The sequence below is a fragment of the Metopolophium dirhodum genome, chromosome 7 (assembly GCF_019925205.1).
Source record: "Metopolophium dirhodum isolate CAU chromosome 7, ASM1992520v1, whole genome shotgun sequence".
In the NCBI taxonomy this organism is placed as follows: domain Eukaryota; kingdom Metazoa; phylum Arthropoda; class Insecta; order Hemiptera; family Aphididae; genus Metopolophium; species Metopolophium dirhodum.
This window is the reverse complement of record NC_083566.1, coordinates 31,865,983-31,887,161: the sequence shown is the minus strand read 5'-3', so window position 1 is coordinate 31,887,161 and position 21,179 is coordinate 31,865,983. Positions and strand designations below refer to the sequence as shown.

Sequence of the window (21,179 nt, the reverse complement as noted above, 5' to 3'; positions counted from 1 at the left end):
AGAATTTTTCTTATACATCTCACCTTGAATGAGGCGAGAAAAAAAAATTGTATTCCCGCCACGCGCTAAACGCAGACCGCACAATAATTACGGCGTATAGACTTTGGTCGTTTGAATGAGTGCTCGCTCGCCACCGTCACCTCTGTTAAAATACAAAAGTACGTTTCGTCAATTTTTTTGACACCAAAATCGATGAGAAACCCCACATATGGTAAACGACAAATTTATCACGTGTTTAATGTTTATTTATGGCACCTATTGTGTATTTGTGTGTAGTACATATTATACTATTTTATGTGGCAAGCGTCTGAGGACGTGGCGTTTGTTGATCAAAAACACGCCATGCTGTTATTTATATAATATTATATCGGTAAAATATTATTATAGTATTATATTATGTAAATGGCGTTATACATTTATAATTATAACGACTACGTTCAAAAGGCGACTATACTCGCTCCCCGTTCAGTTTCTCGACGGTTTTCAAAGGTTGCATAATAATACTAATAATAATAATAATAATATTCAATTAGACTATAGCGTACTATATTCGGGTATCCTTTTTGATGCGGTAAAATTAACTCACTCATACAGTATACACGTATGAAGCATAATATATTATTAATACATTTTTTTTTCACGTTAAATTATAAATTATTTTATACTATATATTATATTACTATACCCTTTTAGGTTCTGTTTTAGACAGTTATAAAATTGTTGTATAACCACGTACATTTCCACCCAGCCCTTCCACCACTATTTCGAATTAATTCGGTTCGTTAATATTGTTGTACGTATAGTTCGCTGGATCAGTATTATAATATTAGTAAACGACTAATAATATTATCTTTTGTTTCACCCAAAAATGTTTTATTTCAATAGGTGCATAATATATTGTAGACTGGTCGAATTAATAATAATAAAATATATATGGGCATATTATATAATCTATTCACTTGTAATGTATATGGGTACCTATATGGCTATATAACTATTGTATACCGCACAACTAAATCAAGCAGCTATATCTGCTCAATCAGCATCTAAATCAATTTTGTACAGATATTTTATAAACAACCTTATACGTATTAAAGACACCAGGATTACTAAATTTAAAATATTATCATTTTAGGGATAATTTCTGCGGCTCAACCGCTTTAATATATGGCCCTAAAGGTAGAAGTGTTGAAGTGTAGGTACACTGTACACACTACAAATATTATATCGTCGCCGTCGTGTAAAAAGCGATTAAGGGAAAATTATCATAATTTTTGTTTTTTTTTTCACTTTTTGTACGTTAGAAACTTTTGAGTGGCTTATAGACATACAATAATTATGATGTTATACACTTATACAAATTTCAAAATAAAATCATAATAATTTTCACTTTTTGGATGACGGCGACGATTAGTGATGGGTACCCGGTAAATATATATTTGGTGAATTCCCTTGATACATCCCGTTATTAAAAAAAAAAAAAACCCCGGTATTTTGGATAATTGCTTCAAACAAAAATTATTCAATAACGTTTGTTAATTTATGAACAAAGTTTTGTTTGGTATTAATCACAATACTAATGCATGTAACTAGTCGGAGGAGGTGTTGCATTCAATTTGTTAGCTTTTTAATACTGCTGTGACATCAGTTCAAAATTTTACATGCAATCAAACTTTTCGATATCGCGATTAGTCTCAATAAACCACATAACACGTAACATTTAATGGAATTGTGCCAAGGATGTTTGAGTAGCCGTTATACGGTTTGTATATTTTAACGTCAAAACTTTGTATTCCTTATCGGTCTATACCGTACTAATCTTTTGTTGAACTTTGATTTTATTTGAAATTACTCATCTGCAGTCATTGTAATAAATAATAATAGGCACACGTGTAGTACTTATGTACCTTTATACATTTTCCCGTAGTTATTCGAATACACACACTGCGATAGACGATAGTCATAATATGAAAATGGGCTTACTTTCTTTTTTACCTTTTGCTGCTAGTGCACATTAAATAGTTTACATCTATACAATAGTATTCCACCATAGTCCATACCATAGTATTCGGCTATCGAATGATTGAGAACGATTTACCTTTTTGGCCGAACGATTGGGAACACTTAAAATTAACAAAGAACTTACCGCTGGGCGCTGACCCAAAAAAACCCCAAAAAAGAATACGATTGAGAATGAATTTGCCTGCCACGTTGCCATATAATTTATTTGACTGTTGAAAGATTCAGTAATATACCTATTACCTATACCTAAAGGCGAAAATAAATATTCTTGAAAAAAGTCATAAATTAATAATTATAATCTTGTACAAATATATGGGCCCCTGATAATGTGTAATATGAAATATGAATAAAACATGTAAAATAATATATTAATATGTATATTCTGTTAATGTGAAAATTATAATTTTTGTCATGCTAATCAGAATATAGATAATATGGTTTTTTACATTATCCATGGTAAAAGGCGTAAAACCACGTAACACAATATATACGAAATATGTATTTTAACGATTAAAAAAATTGTATCAAAATAACATATGAAGTAGATAAAAAAAATATAAATACTTTTCATTTTTTTTACTGCTAAAATATATTATAATGTTGTGGGGATTCGTATGGAAAATATACTTAGGTCACTATACTGTCAAACAAAATTAATTCCAAATTATTGTATAATATTATAGTCGGAATACGACGGAATACTACGGATTATCTCGTATAGAAACATTTATAATAATGTCCCTTCCTTTTTCTTTTCACAGCCGGTGAAATCGGGCCAAGAAAACAAAACGGCCAAGCTGCGATTCGAGACTACGAAACGCGAGTCTCCGTTGGACCTGTCTGTGAAGACCGTGTGTCGGTCGGCCGACTCGACCGACGACCGGTTGAATCCATTCGGGCACGACATACCCAAAGTGAACTTCAAACCGGACTTCCACAGGTCTCTACCGGGTACGGCCACAACGGCACCCCCGCAAAGCGCAGTTGTCGTCGTCGGCGGCCAGCAGCACCAACAGCACAACAACGCTGCCACCACCGCCTACAACCATCACCATCAGTTCGCTCCTCAGATATCGTTTTCCCTTCCACCGCCAACGCCGCTACCGCCGCCGCCGCCGCCGACCGTGGTCGTAGTGCAGTCTTCACCGCAGCAACCGTTACCGTCGGTGGCAGCCGCCCCGACGACTCCACTGCCGCCGATAGTGCGCTCACACCACCACCCCCACGACAACAACCATCAAGTGCCGCCGCTGTCGTCGGCCGACGAAGCTTGGCGGGCGGCCATCGACAGGCAGATCGAACAGAAGTTCAACTCTTACACTTCGTCCAAGAAACATCATCCCCATCCGCTGCACCAGTATCAACAGCTCCCGCAGCACCTGCACCATCCGATTCCTCCAACCGCGATGCAGCAGCAGCAGCAGCCTCCACCGCCACCGCCGCCGCCGCCTCAACAAGGTCCCGCGCAGGCCGACAAGCGCGTGTTAGAGATACTCAAGCAGAACATCGAGGCGCGCGACCAGAGCAGCCGGCCGCAGATCGCCGAGGCGCCGTCCACGCCGGCTATGGTGTTTTCGACGCCCATCCGGAAGGAACCTTCGACCACGCCTCTCAAGAAAACCGACTATTACATGGCCGAGCGCACGGCCGTCACGCCGTTCCCCAAGAAAATCGACTACTACATGGACAGGGCGTACTGCAACGCTCCGAGGATCCGGACCAAAGCCGAGAGGAAACAGGTACGCCTCCTTTGATCTTGTTCTATAATATTAATTGTCTTAATATTTTCCGTTGGTTTAACTTGCGATTTGTTGTAGGTACCCTGATCTAATACAAAAAATGTAATTTATGAAATATTGAAAACAACGTGTAACCCGCGTAAATCAATTCAAATTAAATTCGTACATAATATAACAATTAATAATAGATCTTCTAGATATCGACATTTTATTTTAAATCGATGATACTGACAACATTTATTTGTAGATCTTACAACTGTTACACAATAATGCGTAGCACAATTTGTTTATCATGTGTTACTATTATTTTATCGTAAAAAAACAAATGTCACCAGAGTTAAATTTTATCCCTCTTCTATCTTATTCAGCTAAATAAATAGTATAATTGTATACTGTGGAAATATTTTAGTTTTGTCATTTGTGTGACCGTCATTACAATTAATTTATAAAATATCCTTAAGCAAATCGTTTTGAATCACGCTAAATAAAACTGCTTTTTGTGGTATGCGTCATAGCCGTTTTATCATAATGCAATAACGGACTAATTTAATTAATAAGTGTCTTATCGATAAACTGTATAATAGAGATTGACATATCAAAAAATCTCACAATCTGACTTCCATTTATTGAGATCGAAATAAAATTTAATTTTTAATTTGAGTTCCAAGAAATTGACATTATATTCGGGATAACGAATATGTTAAGATGCCGCCAACATTCATTATAAGAAACTATGCTAAACTATGCTTCTATCTACTATTACCATTGCGTACTGTAATAATATAGTTGTGTCAACAAACTTTGATAAATTTATAATAATTTATAAATAATTTTTCGTGTTAGAATCGAATTGCGTCAAGACGTTCATTATTGTTACGATATAAATATTAAGTTCTCGATTGACCAAATAAAACATTAAAAATCTTTGTGTCTCAACATTTCCATTTTACTGTCAACTTTTATATTTTATTATTTTTTATTACGACTGTTAATCGCCATGTGCTTGTTCAATTACTTACTATCGTATTTTATGTGGTTTTTCTTTTTTTTTTCGTCTGTAGATATCTGCTGAAGAATCGTCTAGTGGCACCAGGATGAGCAGCCCAATGGCTGCTGCAACTGCCATATCACCTCACCCATTTTTGCCATCCAATAACGGCGCACCTCAAGCAAAACAAGAACCTACTCCGCTCACACAAACTGAAGAAGTTATAGATCTCAAGCTCGATATCAAGTAAGGTCTTATATAATACATATTTACATTATTTGCCACGTCTATAATTTTGTGTTTCATTTGTGACGTCGTTGATCATATTTCGAGTACTTCCCGAGTATGTTTATAATGTACAACCGTCTGATTACTGAAACTTTGTATACAATTACTTATTAGTATTTATATTACATTTATTAAAATTACGTTTAAAATTGTTATTATAGACGAGAACCGTCGCCCATCAAAGAAGCAGATCTGAGTTTGTTAACTAAGGAAGAACCCGAGAAAGATGAGGACGACGAGGACTTCTGGACGAACACGTGCAATTCGTTTGTGGTGCAGTTGGCCGAAACCCAAGAAAAGAAAAAAGTCAAAACGCCAGTTAAAAGGAAATCGGCAAAAGAATTGCAACCACAACCCCCCAAGAGAAAGTACACAAAACGAATAAAAATCGGACCCATTACTGAAACCGATAAAGACAATAAATCATCAGATGTTCGAAGCACGTCAAAATCAGCTGAAGAAGTGAAATTGGAAAATTCTCCTCTCTCAGGAAATGTTATTTGTGAAGAAACTTCGCAGAAAGACGCAGAACCTTTGGATATGGACAAAGAAAATAAAACAAAGCTAGAAGACCTAGAAAAGACTGTGGACGACACTAAAAACAAAGAAGACAACGAAGAAAAATCAGCTAAAGGAAAACCCAGAAAAAAACGACTCTTTAAGCCATTGATCGCTAAAGTCAAGAAAATAAAAAAAGACCATAAAAAGGAGCTAAAATTGAAAGAACTGAAAAAAGAAACGAAAAAAGAAGAAAAGAAAGAACTGAAAAAGGCAGAAAAGAAAGACAAGGAAACAGTTAAAAAAGAACAACTTCCGAAATTGGAAAAGAAAGAGCTTGCAGCGGTAGCAAAAGAAGAGAAGAAAGGACTGAAAAAAGAAGAAAAACGCGATCTCAAGAAGGATCAACAACAACCGGACCACGGTAACAAAAAAGATTTCAACAAGAAAGAGAGTAAAAAAACTGAAGCCACTCGGAAAAAAGTTGTGGTGGAAAAGGAAAACCTGACAAAAAACACTGAAAACACGTCTAGGAGATCTGCCGCCGCCGCAGCAATCGAAGTAGTCGGCAAGATTAATCCCAGGCAGTCACTGAGGCGAAAGAATTCGCTGAAAGACTACTCGTTCGCTTTTGACGAGTTATTGGACGACGCGTTTGCACATTTTGAGACCGTTAAGATACCAGTGAAAAGAAGGCGGAAGTGCGCGTCTCCATCGCCGAGCCCTGCTCCGGCAGTGGTTGCCGCCGCGGTCGGTGCCACACAGGTGATCGCTGTTGTCAAGAAGGCCAAAGAGAAGGACAACGAAACGATCCGGATGCGGTTGAGGTCTCGGAACAGACCACTGCAGGCAAAGCAGGAACCACAACAGACATCCTCCAAGAAGAAGGCCAACGCAAAAAACAAAATCATTCCAAAGAGGCGGCGAAAAAAGTCGCTTGGCGAGAAGTCTGCACATGCCGCCACCGTCGTTTCGACCACGGAGGACTGGAAGGACGAACTTTACAAGTTCAAGAGGTCGTTGCGCCTTCCGTCCAAACTCATATCGGTAGTGTCACCGCCGACCGCCGGAGCCGTAGCCGCCGACCAGGTGTCGTTGACCTCCATCATGAACATTCCACCGCATTCAAAGCCGGCCAAGGAGTCCAAAGCAGCCAAGTTGGCGGCGTGCCAGTCGTTACAAGCGGTCGGACTTGGTGCATTAACTGGCAAAAACAAGCCGAAACGGTTGGTTGGCCATATGTTCGGGCGCCGGGATGTTATGTTCAAGGGACGGCGTCTAATGAAGCGTGAGAAGATCGTGTCCGCGGAGAAGTTGATGCAGCGAAACTTGCGGAAGAGACGTCAGCGTGAGGACGAGGTGATGAAAAAGGGGTGTACCGGCGAAGAGGTCACCGCATCTCACCTTGACGATGAAGACGAGGAGGAGGAGGAGGAGGAGGAGGTGCAAGCCGTTGTTGAAGAAGGCGATGGTGGTGCTGGAGGTAGTGGTGTAAAACCACCGGCGCGCATGCTGTTCAAACGGAAGTTGATGCGCAAAAAGTTTCGGTCGGGGTTCGATTATATCAAGAAAAAAAAGAAGAAGGAGCCAGTGTCGGACAAGAAACCCGCTACCTTGGTGACCCCCGCCGCCGCCGCCTCCATATCAGTTCCACCAAGCGCGCCACGCTACGTGTCTGAAATCCATGCTGAGATCAAAGGGTGGATAGTCAACAAGGGACACGGTGAGACAGTACTCCACCGAGCTGCCAGATTAGGTGTCAATGTGAGTTATTTAAAATTTGTTTATCACAGTCTATGTTAAGGTGGGGGGGGGGGGGGAGGGGGGCAAGAAGGTATTGGCACCGGGACGTCTCTTAATTGTATTTAATTTCGGAAATTATTCAACGCTCGTATATACTTTCACATATTTCTCCAAGTTATTTTTGATTTTTTACATCCAACCCCTATAATTTTAATTACAAGTAGATCAAATAGCGCACAAATTCACATAAAAAAAAATATGCTGAAGAAATATTCGAAATTAAAAATTATTTATGGGTACAGTGGAACCTCGAGAAGTCGAACCGCAATAAGTCAAAAACCTTAATCTAACCTAAGCTAACATAACCTTGGTAAGTTGGAAACCTCGACTAGTCGAAAAAAATTAATTTCTCTTGAATTTCTACTTATCGAGATTCCACTGTATTTTTGTTGGTAGAACCAGTGACGCACAAATTCAATCTCGTGACACACGCCCGCTCCTCACCCCTAAAAACAAGCGACTGCTCACCGTTTTTTCGCGATAAAATTGTTCGGCATACGTTTAATGTGCCCCGCTCTCTGTACTTATTCCCTCCCCCCTCCCGCTCATCAAATTTGTTGTCCGCATCCGAAATATTATTGTTATGACGTACGTCCGGCTGGGCGCAGATAGGAGTTATTATCTATCGCGTTCCGCGTTTAATGTTTAAATTAGTTTTGGAATGTGTGTGTGTGTGTATGTTATTATCGTTTTGAGCGCCGGGCTTACTTGGTGGGCGGGTGTGAGAGGAAGAGGTCGATTTCAAATTATTGTACTGCGCATCGGTCGGGCGAGAAACGCGTCGCTAGTGCGGCGACCCACCGAATATAGCGGAAAAATAAGGATAATCATACTATAATAATATAATACGCGAATATAAATACAACGGGGTATGTATAGTGTGTGCATTCGTTCGTAAAATATAACGTAACGCGATGATGATATTATTATAACAACACCAACAATAATAATAATAATATTATGCACTCGGTCGGAACGCCACCGCTGTATATTGGTCGTGTTCTATCGTTATTATTATGTATATACCTACATATTGTATTATTGTATGTGATTTATGTCCGATTTGCGGGTTCGCATGATCGGTGGGGAGGGGGGAGGGGGAGAATCGAAACGAATCGATCACGTCGTCGTCGTCGTCGTCGTCGTCGTCGACCGCAACAACGATGATTTATCGTCCAACAATTCTTCCTCGTCCCGTCCGGCGCAGCTTAATATGTTCACGTGATTTTCTTTTCGTTTTTCCGCAGCGGTCGGGTGGTGGTGTGGTTATACGATACCGCAAGTCTATAATAATAATATAATATATCATATAGGTATGGCGGTTTACCGTTCGAAGTATCGTATAGCGTTGACCGTCGACGGTGCTGGTATACATACAAGTTACAGTGCACTACATTTTCCAAAACGTTTTTGCAGCGTTCCATCGCCGATTGTATAGTAGTTGTTGTCACAGCTGTAGGAACTCGTGAATAGTGAAAACACAGACCGTTTGTTCGTGCGATCTATACGCTCAAATATTAGAAAGTAGTAATGCCGGTATATAAACAAAAACTGTACCTACCTAGTTATTTCTCTACGTAGGTACGGCTGTGGTGCACGGAGAAATGTCTATAACAACTATTTTAACAACCACGCACAAAACTTTTCGTACCAACTTAAATTCTGTAAGACGTAAGTTCAAATCAGGAAGCTGAGGACTTAGTCGCCTTTACCCAACATAACCTGATAAGTCGTCATCTTAAAATCTCAACCTAAAATTATTTAATACGTCCTCAATAGCACATTAAAGTTCAAAAAACTTTCAACTATCTCAAAATCATCCATCAAATATCAAGTGGATCAGACATGATGTCAATCATTACAATTTATATTAATATGAGCACATAATATACGTGTATATATATAAAACATAATTAATGTTGATAGTTTTAAACAAATATCCGACTATTGTTTACAGAATGTATCGAGTCTTATATGTACTCGTAATCGATAAAATAATAGATATCAAAATATATGATTATTTTAATTTAATGAATATCGTTACGATATTAGTAACAATTACATAGCTATATAAGACGTTATCACAATTTAATCAACTAGATTTGATTTATTAAGTATAAAAAATATTTTTTTAACCGATGAGTTTCAAAAAATTTGAATATATATTTAAGTATAATAATATAATAATAATATAGACCAAATAATTTACCCACATCGCACGCATAGTATCTCAGTACCTACAATCTACATTGTATTTATCTATTGCTGAAAAAAAAAAAAAAATGATTTAAAATATCAATTTCACTTTCCCACGAGAATTTTGTTTTTCATCGATATAAATAATTTCATCTCGTACCAAAAAATTGATAATATTGTTATCACGCGTATTATTAGTCAGACCTTTATGATAGTCGTGGTCTACACGAGATCAAAATATAATATCATATCATTCGTGTTGGCGAATCAACCAACGTTTTCTCGACAATATATACTGTTATTGGCTATATTTATGTATAGCAACGCCGTGCTGAAATACTAACATAATAATATTGTAGCTTGCGGACCGCAATAAATTTTTCGATAACATTGTTTAGAACTTGATGCGCTTAATTAAATTGCATTATATTACTACCGTGTGCGCCGCGCAAGTTATTCGCATTATTTACATCGCGTGTAAACAAAAAAAAAAAAAAAAAAGTGAGAGAAAAACCGAAGCCGCGAACGACACTCGACGTAACAGTCTCCGAAGCACGCGCATTATATTATATTATTATATTATATATGTATAGATTGCAGTGGTAGTAGTAGGAGGAGGAGGAGCAGATACCGTTATTATATACGGTTGTAACCGCTCTCCACTCCTCACCGCCAACGCGTTCGCCAATATAATAATATAATTTATTATTTACTCGTATACCGCGCGCGCTGTGGAATGGCTGCGACGCAATATATCTCTCGTAAATAACATAATATACAGGGTGATCCACCGACCATGTTCACCCCTATTTTTCCGCAAATAATTTATTCATTCAAATTCTGATTTTCAACTACTAGGATATTTTTAAGAGTATCCTGCTGCGACAATACCAACTTGTATTTTAACATGCAACTCGTTTTTTTCAAACGAGGATCATCAACCCCCTTTTTTTCCCTGGAAATTGTGAAACAAACGACTTTTGAAATAATTGTGGTCATATTTTAATCGAAATTCCAATGGGTATAACTTTTGGATTATCTTACTTTGTGTACTAAGGCTTTAAGAGGTTTGTATATATACGAGGGCTATAATGTTGATTTGAAAATCAGAGTACATAAAATATACCTAACATGTATTTTCTATTTTTGTAAAACCATTTAAGAACCATTCATTAGTAGGTACAATGTACGTTTTAATAACTTAGAAACTATACTGACTACAATTTTGATTTAGATAGGTATAGGTACGTTTAAAATGGTATAAAAAAATACTAAGTATTCGAAACGCTTAAATCGCAAAAATGTCAATGAATTAAATTAGTGAGTACTGGGCACGCTTGGCGAATTACTATTTACTCTGTGGGTACACGGAATGCTTGTATTTTTACTCGATTTTCAATTTTAATTTTTTTCATTAAAATAATTAGTTTAGCGGAATAAAAAAACCGCCGAGAGACGAAAACCCACACACACACACACACACACACACTCGACGTTTAGCAAAGTTCGATATAGTTCCACCGGTGACGTGTGCATTCACGACCTCGTGTGATGGTGCAAACCTCTCTCCCACCCCTGCCGCCCACTCGTCCAGAAACGATTTTCGCGCGACACGCTTTTATAATAAAACACGACGAATACAATAATGATATATATATATATGACGATGCATACGCGCATCTCGCTCGCGTGTCTGCCCTTGGGACGAGCTCACCACAACTTTTCCGATATAATATTATTATTATTATTATTATTATATATTATGTATGACGCGTTTCACTGCGATCGTCAGTGGCGGCGGTGGTGCGCGACGAGCACTGTTCACGATAAAAAAAATATCAATACGTCTAGAAACGATCGTGGCGCGTGTAGTATATATTTATATATCATATCTCGTTCTGGTTGCAATGATTATGATATCACAATATATAACATTACCATAATATTGATCGCAACAGTGTGTGTGTTGTCAACTCGGTGGAATTTTTTTCCGAATGACTAAATATATTTGGCCTCTTGAGCAAGGTATAGGTCCTCCGACGTATATTCCCGTCCGTCATCATTATGTACTTGTTAGTTGTTACCACACGGCGTACTATTATAATATCTCGATCACGGGAAAAACACTACCAGAAATAAACTCTAAACGTGCGTGGATTAAATTAAACTCGTTGGGAGGGGGCGGGGGGGGGCATTCAGCTTTATAATATAGCTCTGCCAAATTTTTCCACCACCACCGGCCGCCGAAGTGACGGTAAAACGCGGTGGTGGCAATGGCGTCTGATTTTTACACGGAATACAAAATAACTTCGCTAAAAGCCTTTCCATAAATAGTGTAAAGCTCTTCGCTACGCTCGTGAACTTCGTTTCCTCTTCCATTTTATAACTGCAGTGGTCGCGGGATGCTACTTTTTTACACAACACCAACATTGAAATGCACGTAATTTAATGATCAATTACGACTCCAACACTCGATATGCTTTGTACGAAATGTACTATTTATTTTACTACACCGGTCGCCAATTACTTCAACTTTGGGTTACTATATAGCATCAATCCTGCAGCGTTAAATTTAGGTATTCCAATATGGTACATATTCCATGATGGGTAAAATATAGAGCAGCCAATGTTTACTCTGCGATACCCCAAATGTGTGTGCTCAACTATAGTCTATAACCAGTATATTACGTGCTTATAAAAATCGTGTGTATGCATTTTATTATTATTATTTTTCATGGCGCGTGCCATTATGATATTATTACGCATTTGATAGTATACCCGACAAACGATCGATCGGCTCTCATAATATAATAATAATACATTATATTATTATTATGCATTGACGCCTCCTCGCGGCCGTAAACGGGGTGGTGTAGAGATATACTTCGATATAATATAACGTACGTATACGTAAAATACATCGCAATCGCGGACCGCATTGTATTATACAGTTATTGTTGTTATTAGGTATAAGTCGTACAACGTCGTTATAGATTTAAGAAGACGTAAGTAAGTAAGAAAAACTCCGAAATAAACGCGCGCGCGTGTATGCGGCGTGCGTCTAGAAAGTTTAGAAACTTGTTATATTATTACGTACGAACCGTGCGAGATATATAATATTATAATATATGTAACGATAGCGTTTACAAACTTTCTAGACACACTACACGCTCGGGGGAAGGGGGGGGAGGGTGCTTATAAATATACGTTTACTCGAAATTGTTACCTATTATTATTATTATTATTTATACTAATCGACCGATTTTGCCGCTCGGATTCGATTGACGGTGTGCCTTACGACGACGGGTCTTAATATTTTTCGTCTGTGTTCTGTTCAAAGGATGTCGTGGGTTATTGCATGGAAAAACTCGAGTACGCCCCATCGGTGGCCGACAACGCGGGCTACACGCCGCTGCACGAAGCGTGTTCGCAGGGCCATTATCACATCGCCAAGTTGTTGCTCCTGTTCGGGGCAGATGTCAGCGCCAGCGCTCAAGGAGGCATACGGTCAGTATACCTATAATATATTACCTATACATGACATTTACATTTACAATCATTAATAAAGTATATTTTGCTGTCGACGGTATATAATACACAATATAGTTTTGTTAACAGTGTATCATTGTAAGTATATTAGTACACCGGGCATACCTACTAGTACCTAGGCATACCTATATTAGAGGTACCTCTGTAAGTAACTATAAAGGTACCTACTAGTCATAATATGTGCTGCACGCAAAACGAAAAATGTTCTAAAATCGATTTAACCCTTTTGGTGGTGGGACGACTATCTCCTCGGTATGATAAACCATACCAATTAACCCTCCTCCCCTGTCCAATTATATATTTCACGAAACAAATACTTTATTTACACTATAGGTATAAACACTCATAAATGTTAATTACTAAAATAATTTATCAACAAGTCAAAAAAATGTATTAATAAATATTTAGCACATATTCGCACTAGGTATTTTATACTTATGTAGTATACTTCATGCACTATAATATTACCTACTTATACTTTATTAATTTGAACTTTTATTGCAATCGTTCAATTACTTTTGTTAAAAAGCCAAACTCAAACCGCATTTTAATTCGTTATAGTACGGTTTTATCGATTATTAAATTAATTATATAATATTCCCACCTATAACATTATACAATATGCATATTGGCATATATTGCTTATAGTGAAACTGTTGAGATGGTGTATGTATATGCTACTCTCCTCCCCTCCCTTTCTGTTTAAGGTTAGGGTCAACACTCATAATGTGTCAGTTATTTCTAAACTTATCATTTTTTTTTCCAGGCCCCTACACGAAGCTGTAGAAAACGGCGACGTGCACCTGGTGCGTCTGTTGCTCAGTTATGGAGCCGACCCGCATTTGGCCACGTACTCGGGACAGTCGCCACTGTCTTTGGCCACAGACATGCAGACCAGAATGCTACTGGAACATCATGTCAACGACGTTCAAGGCTACGGCAGCGCGTCCGTGTGGAATTTCGATGACTCCACACTGACCCGTAAGTATTTTATAGTACATAACCTGACCTAACCACGGTCGGCCCATCAATATTTCAATAACCCAACCTACTTACTCCATAGTCATGGCCTATATATTCCGTATAAATATAAACGGGCAAAACTTTAAACGACCAATATAATTATACACACCTATAGGTAATATAAATATTATCCACATAATATGTATAGGCATGGCTCCTCTACCCCCTCCCCCCCGAATGCGCCACTGGCGTAGACCCAAATGTGGACGAAAACAAAAGAATCCTGTTTGTGTGAGAAAATAATTTTCCGATCGATTATCGATAAAATTCACAAAAATTTGTCGTACAGTGTTTTATCTCAAAAAATACTTTCCAACTATATTTATGATAGAACTACGAGATATTTGTATTGTTATGACGTTCCACGTGCGATAGACGTATGTCATAAACTTTGTGTGTGTGTGTGTGTGTGTGTTCTCATTATACGCTTCTATAGGACAGGAAAGGTATTAGTGTGCGACGGTTGTTTCAATTTCTACATTTACGCAGAGATTGTACCTCCATTTAACACATTGCACACTATATATAGGTGCTTGTCAGAGTTTTAAATAATTTAAGCTCGATTCCTCTTAAGTCTAATGTTCTATACTGAGTGTGTCCCGTTAATTAAAAGCTGTTCTCCGGTCGTCGTAGACAAATCAATCCATAAAAAAAAAATAAAGTGATGTGTTTGAACAATGAACGGTTATTTAAATATTTACATTTTTATATTTAAAAAAATATTGTTTGTCTTATACAGTTTTAATTTTTAATTTCATATTCTGAAAGATAATTTTTTAGAAATATTGATTTCTTAATATTGAACAGTGAGTCATATTATATAATATTATTATTTATATTATTTAAAATAAATTGATAAACATATAAAGCTTATATAATATAAATAGGTGGTGCGGAGATGGCATCTCCTATCTGCTCCACTACTCCGCTCAACTAACTTAAAGCGACGGTTTCAATATTACGTATTTATTATTTATTTATACAGTTCACGACGTTTTCAGAGAAATATACTACTTCCGGTGCATTATGAAATGAAATAAATGGTAAAAATAAATCCTAAACAACTAATATGATAGAAAAAAATATCTTCAGTAAACAGTTATTAATTTGAGTTTTTTTTTTTAATGTAGTACTTTATAAGTACTTAGAATTATAAAGGCAATCGCGGGTTTTCTTTAAAAATATAAAAGTTGATCGAGTATGATTAAAAATTTATACTCTTTATGACTTATAAGATAATATTATTATAGTGTCTTACGTAGTCGCGTTATAAAAATATCCGTGTGTATTGTATACATATCGGTTTCCTGACTATTGGCAGAACCTTATTGGGACGAGGAAAGAAAAACTTACGTACACTGTTGTGAGGTATTTTCCTGTAGATTTATTTGGAGACTTACTTTTTGAAAGGACTCCAGATCCGCATGTTTTATCTCAGTCTTACAACGGAGCAAATTTTAACTAATTTTGTGTTTTTAATATTAGAGAATAAGTTAAAAATTGACAATATATTTTTTTGTTTGGCTCTGTCCTCTTGAATCATATTTTTTTGAGTCTATATACCCGCCTATAGAGCCTCTCGTCCATCTTCACCCTGTAACCTTTACCCTAACCGCGGTCACATATAGCGTTTATCTAATCGAGTGCCTGTTGGCTTGCGTTTTATAGGTGAACCCGAGGACGTAGACCGGCTGCTGTGGAGTCTGCCGCCTGCCCCATCGCCGGCGCCGACCGACGACGGCCCGTCGTTCGAGTTCGAGTTCGCCGACCAATCGCTACCGGACGTTTACAAGCTGCCCTCCGACGGAGGCGCTGACGACCGCAAGGCCGCCGGCGTCGACGACGACGATTGGGTGCTGTTCGCGGACGTGTCGACGGCGCTGTCCGTGAAGACGGCCGAAGCGCTCGCCAAACTGTTGGACGACGAGAACGCCGTGACGGCCGTGCCGGCGGACCGGTTCAACGAGCGCGCGGTGCTCCGGAAATCGTTGGGCCGACAACCAGTCGCGGTTCCGGCCACCGGCGCAGCCAACAAGTCCAGTGCCGCCGAACGTCCGTCCAAAGACAAAGACGACGACGACTCTGTAGCCACGAAGGAAGCCTCTTCCACCGCGTCGTCCACATCGGCATCCACCTCCATATCCACTTCCTCCACGACCACAGTCTCCACCGCCGCCGCCGCCGCTACTACTACTACCTCCCCCGTCTCCTCCTCCACTTCATCGACATCCGGTGGCGAACAAATACTCATGGTCCGTTACGACCGCAAACTCAAACAGCTGTTGGGCGTGGACGTGTACACAGTGAGTTGACGTCGTCGTCATTGTCGTCGTCAGCATCATCATCAGTAAGGCGGCCGTGCGCACACAGGACGAGTTACCGTGTTATGTTGTTTTTATTATTTTTTTTTTTTTTTTTTTACTACTAAATTTAGGGATTGCCATTTGACATATTTTTCAACTTTATGTTCAAGCAACATTTCTTTTTGTACTTAAATAAGTTACCCAAATGTTTTTTTTTTTTATTTCTTATGATGCATTTTGAACAATTTAAAAAAGGTTGACAATTTATGTTTTGGTTGGTTAGTTTTTAAAATTGGACACATTATCCGAACCATCGGACGTGTTTAGTATTATTTAAAAAGTTTTCATTATGTTATTTTAAATGATTTTGGTATACCTCTTTGTTAATGTTCACATTAAGTTTTTAATTGATGTTTGATATTATTATGTATAAATATATTATATTTACTTTTTTTTTTTAACAGCTGTTTTGTTTGGTATTTTTTTTTCATGTGCTAATATGTATATTATGTGCAATTTTATTATTCAATTATTTTATTATTACTATGATTTACTATCATTATTATTTTATTATATCTTTTTAAGCAATTTAAATGAATTTAAAACGCGACATATTCGCTTTTAATATTACAATTCTTAGCTCATTTTGTTTCTAATGTATACAATTTAATAAAACATATTTTTATCGTAATAAACATTCTTTTTTTGGTGTATTGTGATGTTTTTTAGATAGGTGTTCTATACTTTATTTTGGTGTGTTTAATTATCTACAAAACAAAATTATGCCTAAAATAGTTAAATATAATAAACATAAAATGTTTGTGCGAGTGTTAATACACAATTATAAATATTCAATTTTGTATGTTATTTAAAAAAAAAACAAAATCTCTATATATAATTTTCTAAATCATATATTCATGTTTATAGTTATAATTAAGTAATTTTAATAATATATAAATTAATTAAAAAAACATCAGTTGTACATAGTTTATAAATAAAAAACTTTTCTGTTTCTAATATTTGTATTTCTATACCAATCTATTGCATTATGGGTCTTTATCCTTGTTGACTAGTGTAAGTATAGTTTGCCAAACAATAGTCTTTTTGTTTACTCTAATAATTTAGACTTATTTTTGACTGGTAATTTGATTTTAAATAATATGTATCACATCTGTGTGCAATGTGTATAACAAGGTATAGGGAAAATTTCTTAAAACCAGATTCGAACTGTGTTTGAACAATTGAACTAATCATTTGGTTTGAATTTTAACTTTAACTCCAGAAGTTCAGAATGAACAAATTATGCAATGATGTGATACATTCGAAGTTCATAAAAAATAATTTAATTTTGTTCCCAATTGTATTTTGCAAATAGGTTATAATAATCCATTTCATTAAATTAAATCGACCAATTTCATAAAGACCGATAATTTGTATGTGTAACGTGATTATATTATATTGTAATAATTAATAGCCAATAGACGTAAATAGCAGTGCAAAAAATACTTCTTCGTATGGTCTCTCCGTTTTGATCGCTGTGCCTTGCCCCGCCGGACCCGCTCTACTGGGAGTGACGCCCAGACAGCAATTTTTTTGTTTAATAATATTATTATAACGTTATGATTACGAATAATATTAGTTAACGTTATTATAATACTATTATAATATTACCATTACAAAATTCTGTCTGGGCGTCCACACATGTAAAAAAATTCTCTTCTTAAAGGAGCGTCCAGGCGGAGCAGCATTTGCCGCGCGTCATGAGAGCGACGTCACAAATTCGTTTTCTGCTGCTTTTTTGGATGCGGCAAAATTTCCGACCGGCCACTAGTAAGCGGTCTACATAAAAGGAAAACCGCACAGCTTGTTTCACTCGGCTTGTTCCGCGTGTGTGTGTGGACGTATTTACGGCAAGGCCCCGTGGCGCAACAGTACTGATTTTTATACGTTTCTTAAATCATTATAATCGAAAAACAAATGCCGCAACACACATATTTTCCGCACGATCAAAAGCCGCTACGTCACATACATTTCACCAACAATTTAACAATTTTTTTTTTGGGGGGGGGGCTATAGTGAAATGTCCAAATGTACGTCGCTACGACTGGACGTGCCCTTAGAAAAGGTGGTCGCCGTGTACTAGAAATATCTACCCCCTCCCCAGTGAAAAGACGCTGACAGAGACCCCGGATAAGGTCGTTTCAATGAACTAACACGAACAACGATTTACATAAAATACTGAAAACAATGCGATCCAAAGAAAAATATGACTTGAAAATCGTTAAAATTACAATCTTTAAAATTGATCTGTATTGTGTAAAAGTATTCAAAGTTAAAGTTTATCAACTAAGATGTAAAAACTTCAAGGATGATGCAATATCATGGTGTGATGACCGATGAATCCTGAGCTTAATTTGTATGGAGGGAGAAGAGAAGGTCTGCTCGATTACTAAACTATATAGATACTCATAGGATTTATTGCTTTTATTTGTTACTCTTACCTCCTACCCACTGCTGTTGAATATACCTATTCCTAAGCCTGCATAGTTGTTGAAAAATTCTTACATTAGTCTGGGTATTAAACTAAAGATAACTTGCTTATTAGCAAATAAATGTAATTAAAGAAAATCGACTAAGAACTGGTCTTTACCAGCTCCCTCGCCTCGTTGGATTCATCACTGCAAAATTCAAATCAAATAGTAATTCAGTACACGAATTGTTAACACTGTGAACTCGAGTAATATTATGGTAACGTTATAATAACCGACAAATGAGTTACCACAACCAACCACGGAGTATATAAAAAATAATATAATGGCACGCCTAATTAGTAAACTAGAATGTCAATTTATCCATCTTGCACCCACCCGACACCCACCATCGACTACCCTAACAAAATACAGGGGCGGACCACCACATAAAAGTATACATACGTATTCAGCGGCTCTGGTCATGTGTGTTGTATAATGTATACGTTATACACACTATACAACTTATAAGTACCTACCAAGGTCCCGACTCAAAGCTGGTTACCAACTGGTCGGTTTTAATAACTTTCTAATGCATGAAATTACCTATCTGTAATCTAAGTTCTAATGCGTTAAAAACAAAAAATAACTAGTTACTTTTGTAATCACTGACAAAATCCCGATGTTTCCTAACACGTCTTGTGACTGCCGACTAGAATACATGTAGGTTGTAATACTTACTGTATTATAATTATTAATGAATATAGTGATATTATTGAATGTTATTTTATGATAATAGCTGATAGTCGCCTGATAAATTATCATATTATACTACTTACAATGCATGGTTTAAAACGCCTTTACGATCCTCACATATTACATCGGTGGTGGTAAAATTATATGGTCTATTGGTCTTGGCGGAGCCGCTGCGGTAGTTTAGGTAAAGTCGTAGAAAGCTGCCAAACACAATTTACTTATTTACCACAACCGTCGCCTTCGTATTCAATTTAACTAATCAATCTGCGCCAAACATTTTGGTTGTAAGTCACAGTTGTCTGTAAAAATTAAACAACGTAATTATTTTAAATAAAAAATAACAAACTTATAAATTATTTATTCCAACTAAGTTATTATTTTTCTCCCGATTAACTTGTAACAAAATTATTAATTTCGGGAAATTTCAGAAACCAACTTATATTCCAATACTTAATGGTTTATATAAAAGAACGGGTCCTGTCGCTGACTGACTGATTCGTATAATCGCATATCCGGGACAGCAAGCTATGTATGAAATTCGGTCTGTAGTTTCGTTTTATAATGTGACGACCCACTATAAGAAAGGAGTTTTCAAAATTCGAATTTTAAAGAGGTCCTCAAACAAAGATTTTGAGATTCACGGTAGAATTAGAATTTTTTTTAAAATAAATAAACTATGATGTAGAAAAACAACCTTTTTATATTACATTAATACATAACCATAATGATAAAAAGGTGGGTAAGTAGATGTCGCTCTGCTGTACAGTAGGTTACAAGTGGGTCACTGTAATGGATGGTGTTAAATTTGAATTCAATGATATAATATCATTGTATAAGAAAAACGATTCTGAGCGAAAAGTCAGTCAGCCTATGATATTACCAAGTATATTTGATAATATTAATGTGAATAAAGTAATTTATATATAACCTATTTACGTGGAGCCTTGTTTTCAATTTTCAATCCTTAGCTATAAAAGTTGAACATTTTATAAATTTTTAACTACAAAATAATTTTTTTCATCTGCCTTTGAAACAATTACCTATAGGAGCCTTCTATTAAATTTTCAAGCTTTTTTACCCAACAAATAAAATTTTATTGATATTTATAGAAAAAAAACTAAAAAAAATGGAAACTGAAAATTTCCGTAAACAGCTCAAAATATTTGGAAAATGTTATGGTGTATAGAAAATGCTAATATAAACATTCAGTCAAAATTCCATGTACCTACGGTCATTTGTTTTAGAGTTGCACCAAAAACCAAAATCAATTTTCTCGAAAATTCCCATTTTTCCTTAATTTTTCTTTTGTTTTTCACGTCACTTTTGAAATCTACTGGCTACTTACCCCCCAAAGTACCAACTAGATTCACTTTCCTATCAGAAAAGTTACTGTTGAAGAAAATCCAAGCACTTTTACTGTCCTAAAAGGTGATGACTGATGACAGACACAAAAAAAAATAAAAAAAAAAACACACAACATTGTAAAATCAATACATTCATCGCTTCACTCAGAATCTAAAATGAAAAATTTAGTTTTTACTTTATA

General features: G+C 36.8%; 1 protein-coding gene across 3 annotated transcripts in view; it reads left to right on the top strand.

The window, feature by feature from the left end:
• LOC132949281 (serine/arginine repetitive matrix protein 2) overlaps positions 1 to 17,123 on the top strand; it is a 145,146-nt gene extending 128,023 nt beyond the window's left edge. For all 3 annotated transcript variants that reach the window (XM_061020087.1, XM_061020085.1, XM_061020086.1), the window contains 6 exons: positions 2,784 to 3,761; positions 4,823 to 4,995; positions 5,199 to 7,299; positions 12,875 to 13,041; positions 13,850 to 14,064; positions 15,775 to 17,123. In XM_061020087.1, the coding sequence (XP_060876070.1) occupies positions 2,784 to 3,761; positions 4,823 to 4,995; positions 5,199 to 7,299; positions 12,875 to 13,041; positions 13,850 to 14,064; positions 15,775 to 16,418 (4,278 nt within the window). In that variant the 3' untranslated portion in view covers positions 16,419 to 17,123. The remainder of the gene's footprint in view (positions 1 to 2,783; positions 3,762 to 4,822; positions 4,996 to 5,198; positions 7,300 to 12,874; positions 13,042 to 13,849; positions 14,065 to 15,774) is intronic.
• Positions 17,124 to 21,179: the final 4,056 nt, after the last annotated feature.